The 13925-nt window shown below is 44.1% G+C and overlaps 1 protein-coding gene across 1 annotated transcript in view; it reads left to right on the forward strand.

Moving 5' to 3' along the window:
- The first annotated feature begins 12438 nt into the window (after nt 1-12438).
- Nucleotides 12439-13925, forward strand: part of LOC149288263 (FERM, ARHGEF and pleckstrin domain-containing protein 2-like) — a 28428-nt gene continuing 26941 nt past the window's right edge. The window contains exon 1 of the mRNA XM_089492002.1: nt 12439-12642. Coding sequence (XP_089348128.1) covers nt 12439-12642 — 204 coding nt within the window. The remainder of the gene's footprint in view (nt 12643-13925) is intronic.

Genomic DNA, 13925 nt, shown 5'->3' on the forward strand with positions numbered 1-13925 from the left:
TACACCTCTGTTCATTGTCTGTTACTCCATAAGCACACTTACTGGCTTCTCTATGCTAGGAAATTTATACTGCTTTCATCCTCTACTTTCCTCTTGTGGTAAATCCATACAAGAGCCACAAACTCACTCCTATACACTCCTTTCCTCTGAGTGCCGTAGCCTTAATTCCATCTTCATGCTTAGTTTATGGATCCATGTAATGCTAATGTGAGAAGAAACAAACAGACCATTATGTGTTTAATACATTAAATACAAACGTTATTGAACATAACCACTATGGATATTTAAAAAAGAAAAAGCATATTGTATGGAGGACTTGTGTCTTCGCTCATGCTATGTTTTGAGCAGAAGACCAAGCTCGTTCCGGTGCATTGTGATACAAATGTTGACATTAGAATATAGTACATACAGGCAGAAAGGCGCTCTATCCATTTTTTGTGTGTAGCTCAAGACCTGGCCATTCTGATGGACCTACAATCAGGCTTTTAATTTGGAAACATCTGGTGTTTGTGTCAGATTTTGGGGGAAAGGGTGTATTCACTAAAGGGAGAGTTGTGATTTAATCTCACTATATGTTACAAAGATCCATCCCCAATACATTTCTGATGCAGGATGAGCTTGGCTGGCCCTGTATAATGTATAGGTAAATCAATGTCATCTGTTGAATTATGCATCATACAGGGCCAGGTCAGCCCTTCTTACTGGGGCATCTTATCAGTGTTGGCCCTTCATAAGGAATAGTGAACAGCTTCAAATCACAGCCCTCCTTCAACTCTCCCTTTAGTGAATAAAGCCCAAAGCCAATAAGCCCTGGCACTCCCCAAACCGCCTGCGGATGGGATATGCCTCTGTCTGTTTCATTGCAGGATAAAGACCTGGCCCTTCTACAGTCTCCCCGACAGTCCGGATCCTGCGCTGCTGTTACATAGTGTACTTTTTTATTAGCGGCTGTGACAATATATGTAGCATTTTTCATATTTTAGTTTATTCTTGTTTAATGGGGTTTCTTTGACCTCACATGATCTGTAATTCAGTTTTACTTTAATGCCGTATAAAGCGCGAGCCTTGCCTACTTTCTCATCTATTATTTTGTATGGTTAATGTATACTTCTGCATAGCTTTTCAATGGGCAACACTGTGCACCCCGGTTTCATTAGCTCGCCTCTGCACAGATGGCATGTCCAGGGAGCCAGTGGGTTAATCACGGACTCCAGCAGGAAGAACGTAAACGTGTCCGGCTATTCTCACGGTTTATTCTACATGTTTTTGCTTTTTGTGCATCACTTAGCTTCAGCGTTCCTAATGTCGAAGCACTTGGCGTTCCAGCGCTGCTTTCTTTAGGTAAAGCATTAGTATGCGATCCACAGAGCGCCTTCGTGTAAGATCTGTTGTGCTGGTTTCGCGGGAATTGTTAGTCCGCCCCATTTCTTCCCTTTTAAACACGTATAGAATCTTCTCTTCTTTGTATCCTATAGACTGACATATATCACAGGGGATGTACCACTCCTGCTTTGCTTGGTAAGATGTATTTGTTGCTTTTATCTTTTAAACTCTTTCAGTGCCTTTCATATTATTGTGAAGCAGAGGGTGGTTCATTGTTAAAAACATGTTTTTGTATTTTTCATTGAATAAACTTCATTTTCAGGTAATTTGTCTGCTTTTTTTCACTCATAAAAAAACAGGTAAGACAAAGTAACAGAAAGTGATCAGACAAGGAAAGCGGTCTCAGTCCACATGAGATAAAATAGTCACCTATAAAATATACAAAGTGCACCGACTGACACACAGATTACAAGCTATACGTTTTCTAAATACACGTAGTTATACGGCAAGCTGTAACTATACTTTTATCTTGCGTTCTTTAAAAATAGGTGAAAGATGATAATTTCATAAATTGTAGTAAAGTATTTTTATTGGCACTGATTATACGAATACATTTTAATGCATTTACACCAGGCGACTTTTACAATAGGTTACTGTAACCTCTTGCTGCTATCATCGGCTTTTCCTCTTCCAGATCTTGCACCTATAGCTATGGGTGCTAATTCTAGCCTTTTTTAGCACCCGAAGGCCAGGCGAGGGGCAGTTCCTGGAGTTAACGAGTGAACCTTATTATGGGAAGCCACCGAGAACACAGAAATAACACTTTGACCTAGGTGTCCAAACAAAACCGTGAAGTTTCCTTGTTTAAGTCAATGGGGCAATGCGACCAATGAGAGCGGCTGCTCTCTGTTATCCCCCGGGAATCGGCGGCACAGGGCGCCCGGCCTAAACTTTAATACCTGGAACACCCGCTCCTCAACTGGGCATGTGCACTCCTACTCCCATCGCACTTAGCATTAGACTTTAGTGGGTCTCGGATACAGAATGCTCAATAAGGCCTCCCACACTTGGAATATCTGATTTCCCCATATTTATCTTTACCATCTCTTCCGCCTTCGTTGGGATCAAACCATTGAAAGCGGGGGGAGAACGGGGAAATACTGGGGAATCCCCCCATGCATTTAGAGAGGGGTCTCTCTGGTGAAGCGTCCGCTCAGCTATCAGGCATTATAGTGTCCGCTTTAACTCCCTGCAGTCACAATTTGAAAACGCACATCGGCTAATGCCGGCCCGGTCGCAATCACTTGCACATCACAGCTTCCATTAGCTGAACTTTGAAACTAAATACTATGGCCAATACCACCGGAAGTGGCAATTCTCTCTATAAAGAGTAATATCCTCCCTAGGTTTCTGAGACAGCAGCACTGCACGCCATATTGTGTTCCATAACTGAGCTCTACACACTAGGTGCAACGAAATGTTCTACACCGGTTCTAAAGCGGCGGTCATTTCCTCGGTGCAATTAAATGAATAATACGTGTCCATCACATTTTGAAATATATTCTACTCAGGTGGAAAACGAGAAAAATAACTTCTTACGGCGACATGTTTATCCGAAAAGTTTGTTGCAAGTTGGAGCTCTAGCACAGCCACGCCCCCACTTCCTCCTCACTAAGCCCTGTTGCTGTGCCGGCCGTCAAGCACCCACAGAGCGCTTTTGCGCAATTTGACCCCGCCCCCTGCGTTCCCAGCTGTGGGAAGCGACCTAAGCGCGTCACTCCGCCCATTAGCGCTACAGGCATCCCGCCCACTCGCATAGTTACGCCCAGTCACGGTGAGGCAGCCAATCCGGAGTATAGCCGTTAGTGTTGGTGAGAGTTTCGGTGGAGGAAGGTTAGCGGGGTTGCGGCCTCAGCAGGGCTCAGGTAGGAGTTGTGGTTTAATACGTTGTGTTTTCGGTGGTCGTTTCTACGTCTCTCTCCGAGTTTCCAGGCCCGCTCTATCGCTACTCAACAGCCTTCAGTTATGTGCGGTTCTTCCCGGGCACCGCAGCGTAAAGGTGCCCCTGACCTGTGTAATAAGTGGGCAGACAGCTGAGTATGTCTCGGGTAGCTTTTGTTGTTTCTGGCTTGTTGATGGACTGCGGCTCCCACAACTCACAGCCAGACTGCTGTGTATGTTGGGCGTTCTGGTCCTGCACGGCAGCCTTTGCCTAATAGTAGTTTGATCAGTGAGCAGAGATCTTGTCCTGATCGCCCCGAGTGTCCGTTTATGCAAACCCGGAAGATCAGTTAAGTTCAGAGACTGCTGTTCTTCACTGGCAGGCATTGTGTGGATTTCAGTGTTTATTGCTGTTGAAAGTTTATTGTTGGCACGTTGTCGTTTTCTAGGAATCTCTGTGTTTATATCTCTTCCTAGAAACGGTTTGCATGGTGAATGTGGATCCCCCCCCTTCTTATGTGAATGTGGATCCCCCCCCCTTCTTATGTGAATGTGGATCCCCCCCCCTTCTTATGTGAATGTGGATCCCCCCCCTTCTTATGTGAATGTGGATCCCCCCCCTTCTTATGTGAATGTGGATCCCCTCTTATGTGAATGTGGATGCCCCCCCCCCCCTCCTGCTATATAAATAAGTGTAATGGTATTACTGGGCTTATGATTGCTGTAGTGAATGTGGATGGAATCCCGAGGTGTATTAATGTCTGTGTGTAATCACCACGTGCCGTACGATAAGTGATGGATCTGATAAATAATGACACCAACAGGCTTATATGTTCTGATGCTTGCAGGTGATATTACGCCATACGTGGCCCTCTATCTGTGACACGTGTGTTATTAATGCTTTATGGTATTGGGCTGAAGGGGGCTTCGCTCAGGCCAATTTACTAGACGAACCCTGACGCTCTCATCATGAATGTGGGAAATGGAGTGACTCGGTCTCAATGACCCACCTGTACACTCTGATGAAAGCCCATGGAGGAACAGACCTCATTAGCATTGCCGTAAAGAATTGTCAGGATTCTGCTGTACTCCGTTCATGGAATGAATTGGGGCGTCTCTAATGGCAGTCTCCTTGGCAGGGTTAGGGTGTGTGGTCGGTGTGCTAAGTGTGTTTGTTTTTCATGGAAATCCGGTTCTGGACAGTGAAACAAATCCTTATGTGTTTCTGATGGTGTTGAAGAGGAAATAGGTGTTTATTGCCCCTTTACTCTATTAAAGTCAGTGGGGGGTCTGCATTCCAGACAGTCTTGTCCCCACTGTGCGGCCAGGATAGCTGGAGCTACGCTATTGTTTGCGAGTGTGTCCAGGGAGCTTGGGTCCTAACTGCATCTCGGCTTATATATATATAAAGCACTTGTTCTTCACCATGCTTTTTAGCTAAGGGACAATGTATAATTTCTAGAAGTTAGTGCAGAAGGTGCCTTAACATCATTATTTATTTATATATATATATATATACATATAGCACCATCATACTCCATAGTGCTGTACAACAGGTGTGAGATGAATACGTTTGTTAGGCGGAACCTTTTGTTGGTCTCGGAATCTCATACCGTTGTCTTTTAGTAAATATAGAAATGTGTATTTTCCCCAGAGTTTAGTTCAGGCAGCGTCTTCGAGCACCGGGATCGGCAGTGCGAGTTCGTGCGTTCCCAGTGAATCGGATTACTGTACGTGTTGTGATTTTTCCTACCACTTCCCCATATGTGACGGGCGCTCAGAGGGTTTAATAGGCAGACGCGCACCATTATTTCAGCGGCTAGCGGAATTCTTTTGGCACTCTCCTGCATCTAAAGCAAGTGCGTGTGCGTGTTTGTGTGTATGTATGCTGGCATGAAAGTTGTATTTCATGTAGACCTATGTATGTGTTGAAAGGCATGGGCTCCTGTGCATTCTCTCCTGGTGGCTTAATATGATGGGGATGACATGCAGTGATTCTGTTGATATGCGGTTAGGTATCTACATTTAGAACACTGGTTGTCGTATAAAAAACCCAGCGTGTTTCTATGTCGTGAGTGAATTCCTCCTCGGTACTTGGTGTTTTTTTATAAGCCTAAAGATGCCTGAAATGTCATTGTCTTATTTCTCATGGCTAAATTGATAGTAGATGTTGCCGGATTTGGTGGTGCCTGGCATAACCTCATCAGTTGTTCTATCTATATATATCTATCCTCTAGATATATAAACTAGTGATGTAGATAGGGCATGTGGCATGTTGCCACAGGGGTACATCTGATGGGTATATACGGGCGCGTGGTGCGTACGAACGCGTTCAATCTCTTTAATATGGTGCTTTGCTCTGGCTGCTTGAGTGGCTGACCTGCTAATTACCCGTAATCACGGCTGAGAGTTAATAAGCAGATAATCCATCACCATTATGGCTAATGTGGGTATTCCTAAATCCAGCTCCAGCTGTTTGAATTAAAGTAAATGAACTCTTGGAATTTGCTTGTTTTCCAGGAAATCTATTATAACATTATTGTTATTAGTAGTAAGTGGTCATTTAAACCGCATGCTTTGTTAGAATTCCCATAGAACTAATACATGCAGTGTGTTTAAAAAGAGCGTCCTGACAACTGAGCTTGTTCCGCTGCAGCTTCTACTAAAGATATTTTTTATTTCATTTTTTACTTACGTATTCTTTGTTTCAAAAGTTAACAGGGACACTGGAGGGTCCATTTAAACAGTCCCCATCTGAACCCCATCCCTTCCCGGGCATCTCTAGCTTGGCACGGATGCTACACGTTTCCTAACTCCTTAACAGGTTCCCATTATTTTAATACATGTATGTAACTACTTCACAAATAAGCGATTTGTCTTATTGGCAGCCCGTTGCCTGCTTGAGGGCATAACGCACAGGGCCGTGGGATATGATGGCGCTCTATGAGCCAATAAATGTTAGGGGTTGGGTTGGGGAAGTGTTCTGCGCCTGTCCTTTCTTCGAGGCATGTGGATACACGCGTGGCCTCGGGGTAAGGAGTCATCACAATTTCCCGGCTCAGAATCCTGTGAACGCTTGGAAATGTCGCATTAAATCGTTATAATAATAATAATTGTCTAGATAAGACAACTAGCTTTCATGCAATATTTTCACCCGTAGGGTTGTTTAAGTGTTTTTGAATCTTATTAGTGGGTCTATTAAATAGACGTGAGAGACACAGTACAACCCTCAACATTGTAAGCTTGCGAGCCGGGCTCTCTCCACCTAATGTATCGCTTTGTCTTAGTCTGTCAATTCTCGTCTTGTCAGACCCCTTTAATATATGTATTGTATTAAGCGCTGTGTAAACTGTTGGCGCTATATAATAATAAAATAACACAAAATGCCAAACGAACATATTGTAATGGGACATACTGATCGCATGATAGAGTTCAGTCACTGAACCAATAACACAGTAAATAAAGTTGCTTCTCATGATCCGCAGTATTTCCCAGAGGGTGCGGTGATAAGGCGTGGTGGGCGGAGTCAGGATCCGCAAATCATACAATGTGCAACATTTCAGCGCATCCATGAGCGCATGCAAGTCACGCAGGGACGCAAACGCGGATTCTATGGTGACGCGTGAAGCTCTCACGATAATAACATTCATCCACAATCCATATCTCTGCTGCGGGACTGGTTTCCAGCTCTGTCTGCATGCGAAGCCGCGTTCTTTCGTTGGTGGCCGCGGGTAGATGTATTTGTGACGTCATCTTGTTTTATGTGCTAAAGATCCACGTGGCAGCGCACAGGATTCCTTCCTTTGTGTCTTTATTGTATATTATTTGATTACAGAGCCCCTTTATTTGGCAGGGGATCTCCGCATGAAACGCGTATCGTTACCCGGGTAAAGCTTTGAGTACAGCCAACATTGCGTTCTCCCTCAGGCATGCGGCTGCTTACACTAAAAAGTCCGTGGTCAGCAATAGTTGGGGAGGTTGTGGCCGACATCTGATTTCCAGTGTAGAGAAAAACCTACTAGTCAGGAATGAATAGAACGTTATAATCAGGACTTGTCTGCGGGATCCTTTTGCGCTAGTGAACTAAAGCGGCCCCTTTAATGTATATTTTGCGCACATTTTTCGATGCTTTTCTGCGTTATAATCATCATTCCTAGGACAGCTAATTGCCCAAACCTTCCCCAAAATAATTATTTGTGGGAAATGCTGGTCACATGATTTTGGAAAGCAGATTTGTCTTTTTTTAATTTTTTTGTGATTAAATGGCCACTAAAGAAGACCCCCTGCCTGCAGTGTTCCCCGAGCCAGCAGTGGAGCTCGCTGGGGGGCCAGGTGCATTTAAAGTGTTCTCTTTCAGAGAATTATATAGTCTGCTAAAGATTATCTGGTTATATATTAATATCATTGTGCCTTAAACTACAACTATGTTTCACTTTAAGCGACGGTGAGTTCATTGAGTCTTCTGGACCTGTGTAATTGCCATAAAGTTGCCAAGCAGGTGTGTGTGTGTATGTATATGTGTGTATATATGTATATATATATATATAATATATTATTATATCTCGCCGTGTAGGTATGTAGTCTCAGTGGCCAGCTTCCTGTGTTTTACCTGCTAGGCGAGCCGGCCCTGCGTACGGTTTCATTATTGAGCAAGGTGACGTTCATCTTGCTGCAACTTGTCTCTATCTCTTAAAGAAATTGTCTCCTAAATACATTTATCAGATGATGACACGAGAACCACAAGGTCATCCTGAAAATGGGGTGGGGGGGATTGTTTGTATACGAGCCTAGAGGCTGCGAGTCACTATATTAAATAATTTACATATGTGTATTTTCCTTGTTTTATATTCTTGTTCATGAGGAACTTGTTGAGACATTATTTAGCTTGAGAGGATGAAAGGGCTACTAGGAATTGTATCCGGGCACCTATGGTTACACCCGCCAGACACACAAACTGGCTCGAAAAATAGAGTCCTGGATTACAATGAGGCCACGAGAGCACTAGCTGACATGCCTTGGCATATAATACACTGATGACGTCTGTGTATATAGCGAAATAATCTGTTTATGCCAATGTAGACATGTTTGCAAACAATCCCGTTCAATCCCCTGTTGTGCAAAGTTTTCAAAATCACTTTGGGAATTGTAAGCCTAGACATGAATATGGAGATACGAGGTCTGTCACTTTTGGGTTATCCATGGTGACATGGACTCCCTCATTCACATACAGTTTTGAGCATGATGCAGGCTAGCGTTATTATATGTAGGATCTAAAAAGTTAGGCTTCTGGTGTATGAAGTCGCGCCTTTCACAGGTCACAAAGTCACTGCTTGCACTGCATATTTTGACGTTTTGGTCCTTTGCTGGCAATGCCCTAGCAGGAGCGCAGACCACTGCTGGGAGCGCTTGCTTCTGGAAAGGAGGATGATGGATCCGATAATTCTGGTGTTTTTCACTAATGAAAGTGTCCACAAAGGTCCAACACCAGCTTCTGCTGCAGGGAAAGTTTGACTGGCCCTGTATAATGTATAGCTAAATCCACATTTGCTCCTTAAATTAGAAAAACTTGTCATTGTACATTAGTGAAGTGAGAGAGTTAAAACCACAAGTCTTCCCTATAGTGAGTAAACCCTCAATCTTCCAGCATTGGGTTCTGGGTAGTGTTTTACTTTGAAATGTGATCACATAAACACTGATGGCTCGAGGTCTGTGCTCTTGTCTATCTGTGTAGATGTTTGCCATCTGGGAGACGGGGAACTCGTGTGTACGTTGCATTCCCTTCTTTGAAGTTTTAGCAGTTCTGCTTGTCATTAAAATACAGTATTTCTTTTTACCATGGCTGACGACTAGGCAAGATTAAATCCATATGTCCTATTTAGGGATGATCTAGGCGTCTCGGTTTAAATTAACCCAAAATCACCACAAAGTCCTAATAAGGAAGTGTGTGTGTGTGTACGTGTGTACGTGTGTACGTGTGTACGTGTGTACGTGTGTACGTGTGTGTGTGTGTCTATGGACTCCCCATCCAGCTCAGGATCTGGGTACCCGGGGCAGAGTTCGGAGTCGTGCCCCATGCTGATGTCACATCCGGTTCCAGAAGCACAGCTAAGGGGCATTTCCGTCAGGAGGCTCCAGCATGCCCCTCACTTAGCGGAGCCTGGGACAGCTACTTCTCTTGCCCCTTCACCGTTATGGCTCTCACATCCATGCACGCTCTATGAAGTCCAAAAAAAAAGGACCCCCGCAAGACTGGTGCCTAGTGGGGGGGGGGCGCTTTATTAGCTCGCTGCTGACTCGTCTGAAGGATATGAAGCCTGCCGGTCTGCGTTGACGGAGGAATGATCCCTGCACATTGCTGCTTTTTTAGGGGGAACGCAGTGCACCCCCCCAGTGCACCACTGTGTCTATTACTTTATAGTCCAGGGTTTTTTTTTGGGGGGGGGGGGGTTATACATCCTAATATGTATGCTTAGTTTGTGTATGTACATGTATGCTGTGCAGCATATAGTAAACGTATTATTTTAGGGCTGAAATATTTGTAACATATCTTATACGTGACTTGCCGGTCCGTCCGTGTCATTGACTACGGATGTGTTCATGCAGGAATCATTCGCACGGCTGGCAGCCTGCAGCAGGTTGCCGTGAAATGCATCGCTATTTACAGAGAGGTAACGGACACACTCAGAAGATGCACGGGACTCCGTGTGAGAAGACGTTCACCTAGACCTCTGTCCCTCCGTTTACTGGCAGACGTGGAGCTTGCTTGCCGCCTCGCTCTCGTTACTGGCTTCAGAGGCCTTTGAGCTGTTGGGATGTTGTTGTGTTTTTTGTTACTAATGTAACTTGATTGACTACTTGATCATTAGTGGATTCATCTGTATATCTTGAAATGACGATGCCAGGAATTCTGTGCATCCACTGGCTTGTTTGTTTTTATATATAGAAAGCACCGTTCAAACGTTTTAGGGTCACTTAGCTTTTTAATTGTAAAACAGACATTTCTAGCTGTAACATAATTGCGGAAGGGTTCTGTAACAATCAACTGGCCTTTTCAACTTAAACTTGGATCAGCAAACACAACGTGCCATTGGAACACAGGAGTGATGGGAGTCACCCCCCGAGATACAGCATCGGTGCTTTCTGAATTTTGTTTGTTTCCCTTTCCACATAACATTCAAAACCAAATATGCTGATGTAACCATCTATTAGTACCAATATATAAAGTCAAATAAGCACACATGGACCTGATTTTTTTTTGTGTGATATTCGTTTGAAGAGTAGGTTTTGGTTTAAAAAAAACTCTGTTTAGAGTTTGTAAATACGCAAAACCTCTACTCTAGTTCTGGTATCAAAGTTGCTAATTTTCAACTTTCTCATAAATCGGTAAGTTCTACTTATGTCGGAACAGAAACTTTGAAAACAGCCGTTTATCTCAATTTTTCACGAACCTCCGTTCTTGAACCCGGCTGGGTAAATGATATCAAACGGTATCATCTTCTTGGGAAAACCTGAGAAGCCCACTTGGGAAAGTTTATAATGTTACTTGTTTGTCATCCAACAGTTGCGTAACTTCCCAGGCCAGCTTTTCTTTGATGAGGGAATCTACATGTGTTAAAGGGATTCTCCAGCCGTCATGTGCGCTTTGATAGCTGTGTGGTCTCTTTTTAGAGGTGCACGGGATTGCTTTTGCAAGGGAAATGAACCATAAACCGTGCCTTTAATGTTGGAAAATTCCATGAAAATCTTCTTGAGGTTTGACTTTTCCACTACTTTTACCATCAATACCCTGCCTGCTGTTTGAATAATGAGTTCTCAATGCCCCCTGTCACGGTCAGGACTACTTGCCAAGCCGTGACTGTGTGGAGGGCGTGGGCATGAAGGGGTTAATAGCACCAGGCCTCTGGATTTACTAACTTCACCCCTATCGCTATATATATATATATATATATATATATATATATATATATATATATATATATATATATATATATGTTTGCCCAGGGTGGGTTGATTATATATATATATATATATATATATATATATATCCTGTAGAACTTACTAACAATACGGTAACGTGTCACCTCTCTTAGGGTTTGTGGATATCAATACTAGAGCCCAAAGGCAGACTTAGATATTATGAATATTTTAATAACAAAAAGACAAAGATTACACAGTGCCAGAATTACAAGTAACAAGACATACAAAAGAAAAATAAAACGGCAAACCGTTCTTAAAAACAATGGGACTTAAACACAGGACCCTCACTCACGAGTTTCTCCAATAAGTAGGCCTGTGGGAACTCCTTAAGTCCAGACGGTTTCTTACGATGTTGTTCCGATCAGAGTATATCATGGAGTTCTGCTTTGGGGTCGCTGCATTGTCCCTAAATCAGACTCTGTTTCAAGAAAACGCCCCTCTGACCACATGGGCAATTATATGATACCTTTTCCAAGAATTGGTTCCCATCTTTGATGTGCCAATAGGTTATGGTGGGGTAAAGGTGATGGAAACCCCCCACTTAAGATAGGAATGGAATTCCTATAACTCGGGGTCCTTATCTGTTAGGCCATGAATCACCACAGGGGTCCTTTGGGAAGATGACACTTCTAGCCAGAGCAGATACAGAGGGCATGCACAAAGAAACACATTTAAATCAACATCAGATTAACTCATTGAATACTTAAACAAAGAAACTAACCACCTCTGCTGGGTTACCCTTCCATGCAATCACTATATTCCATGAGTCAATCATGACACCCCCATCTTGTGCAGTAAAACCTTTTCTGCTTGAATAAACCAGCACCGAGGGATTTATCATCCGGTGTGCTTGTGCTTAACAGGTTGATCTTCGCTCTTCTGTTTGCTCGGGGAAAGCCTGTTCTGTCGGTTAGACTCGTTCTGTCGTTAGATCCGTAACACTGATATATGTAATGGGTATATAATTGTCAATTTCTTCTGGGAACTAAAATCTAACAGATGTGACATGCAGCATAAATCCGCTTTATTAATGCCTTTTCGTTTTGCTGACAGATTAAGAGCTTTTGTTGGCTATTTTTAACAGCTTCCCCTTACAGAACCTTTGACGTGTTGACTATTGCATTTAACCAATATATTTCTATTGATCTTTTATCAATCATATTCTATTTTTTTCCCCTGAGCAAGGTTCTGGGCATCATGGGGGAGACGGAGGGCACGTATCGTGTGCTACAGACGCCCGGTGCCCGTCTTGGTACCCAGAGAAACGCTGGCATCAGCACGCTCGAGCCGGGGCAGAACCTCAACACAGCTTTGTCGTCTTCTCCTCCCAAGAGTTCAAACCATGACATGCAGTCCTATGTGCAGTTGCTGGATGGCACTTGGTTCCCTGTGGATATAGGGGTAAGATCCTTAAACCATACGAGGTTCTTAAACATCAAGGAGTGTTTTTATTTCAAGTTTGTGTTTTTCATGTTTATTTATTACCTTTTTTTGATATAGTGAATTTGCAGCGAGTTATTCAGGTTGTCATTGTAAAAATGACTATTCTGCACAACTAATTCCCGTGTAATCCTATGTCCGGTTGGTGACTAGCAGGCAGCCATTGTTAACCCAGGCTTGCTTTGAATGAGGAGCAGATGGACATAGGATAAGCTGCTCTAACAAGCTTTGCTCTCTTTACCTATGTGTGTACAAATCCCTGTTCAGGAGTACGGGCTGGCCGTCCCACTTAAAGATACAGAGATTGGTTTTCTATACCATAGCGTTGTCGCTCTTAGAAACCGGGTGTATATATATCACAGGGGTCCAAGACTACATTTTCTTCCGCATGTCTAAGAATATTCTGGCCTTTTCTCAAAAGTAAAGCAAGTAAAGAGGTAAATGGCATTCATTTGAGTTCTCTGGATGATCTAATTGAGATGGAAGTTTCCGTCCACCAACTGCTAGGGTGCTGCACATGTTGAGCGAAGCGTAAGCAGGGCCGGCCCGACAATGGAGCCGAGTGGGGCAACCGCTCCACTTTGCCGCCCCAAGCCCTTTTTTTTTTTTTTTTTTTTTTTTTTTTAAAGCGGAAGAGAGAAAGGGGCGCCGAGTGCCAAGCTGTCAGTACCCGCTCGGCGCCCCTCTCTCTCTCCTCTGCGGCGAGTCTCCCTGTTCGGTCTCGTGCCGGCTTGTAATGCTGAGTGCCGGAAGATTTCCGGCGCTCAGCATTACAAGCCGGCACCGAGACCGAACAGGGAGACTCGCCGCAGGACTGCAGAAAGGTAAGTACAAGGGGGGGGGACGGAGGGAGAGGAAGGGTAGATATTGGGGGGGGGCATTTTAAAATTCGCCCCAGGCGGCATTTTGCCTTGGGCCGGCCCTGAGTGTAAGACGTACGTTCCTCTCTATTGTATTGTAAATGGGGCTGTTGTACAACCAGAACCCTATGTAGGTCCCGGATGCCTGGCACAAACAAGTAGAATGTCTCCTGCTTCCCAAACTATTGTATTCTGCTCCATCGCCCGAGCACCGAGGCTGTGTGGGCTTTGGCTCGGAGCACGCGGCGGTGGTGATGGTGGCGGTGTGGGTGATGTAACCAAGCATATTCCCCTGAATGAGATCTGTTCCGGCATGTGCTATGAGTCAGGAGGGAGGTTCGCTAAACACCCTTATCTGTTCATGTGCGAAATCGCGGAGCTGGA

This window comes from Sceloporus occidentalis, unplaced genomic scaffold, assembly GCF_023333645.1.
Source record: "Sceloporus occidentalis isolate IW3139 unplaced genomic scaffold, rSceOcc1.0.p SCAF_53, whole genome shotgun sequence".
NCBI classification, from domain to species: domain Eukaryota; kingdom Metazoa; phylum Chordata; class Lepidosauria; order Squamata; family Phrynosomatidae; genus Sceloporus; species Sceloporus occidentalis.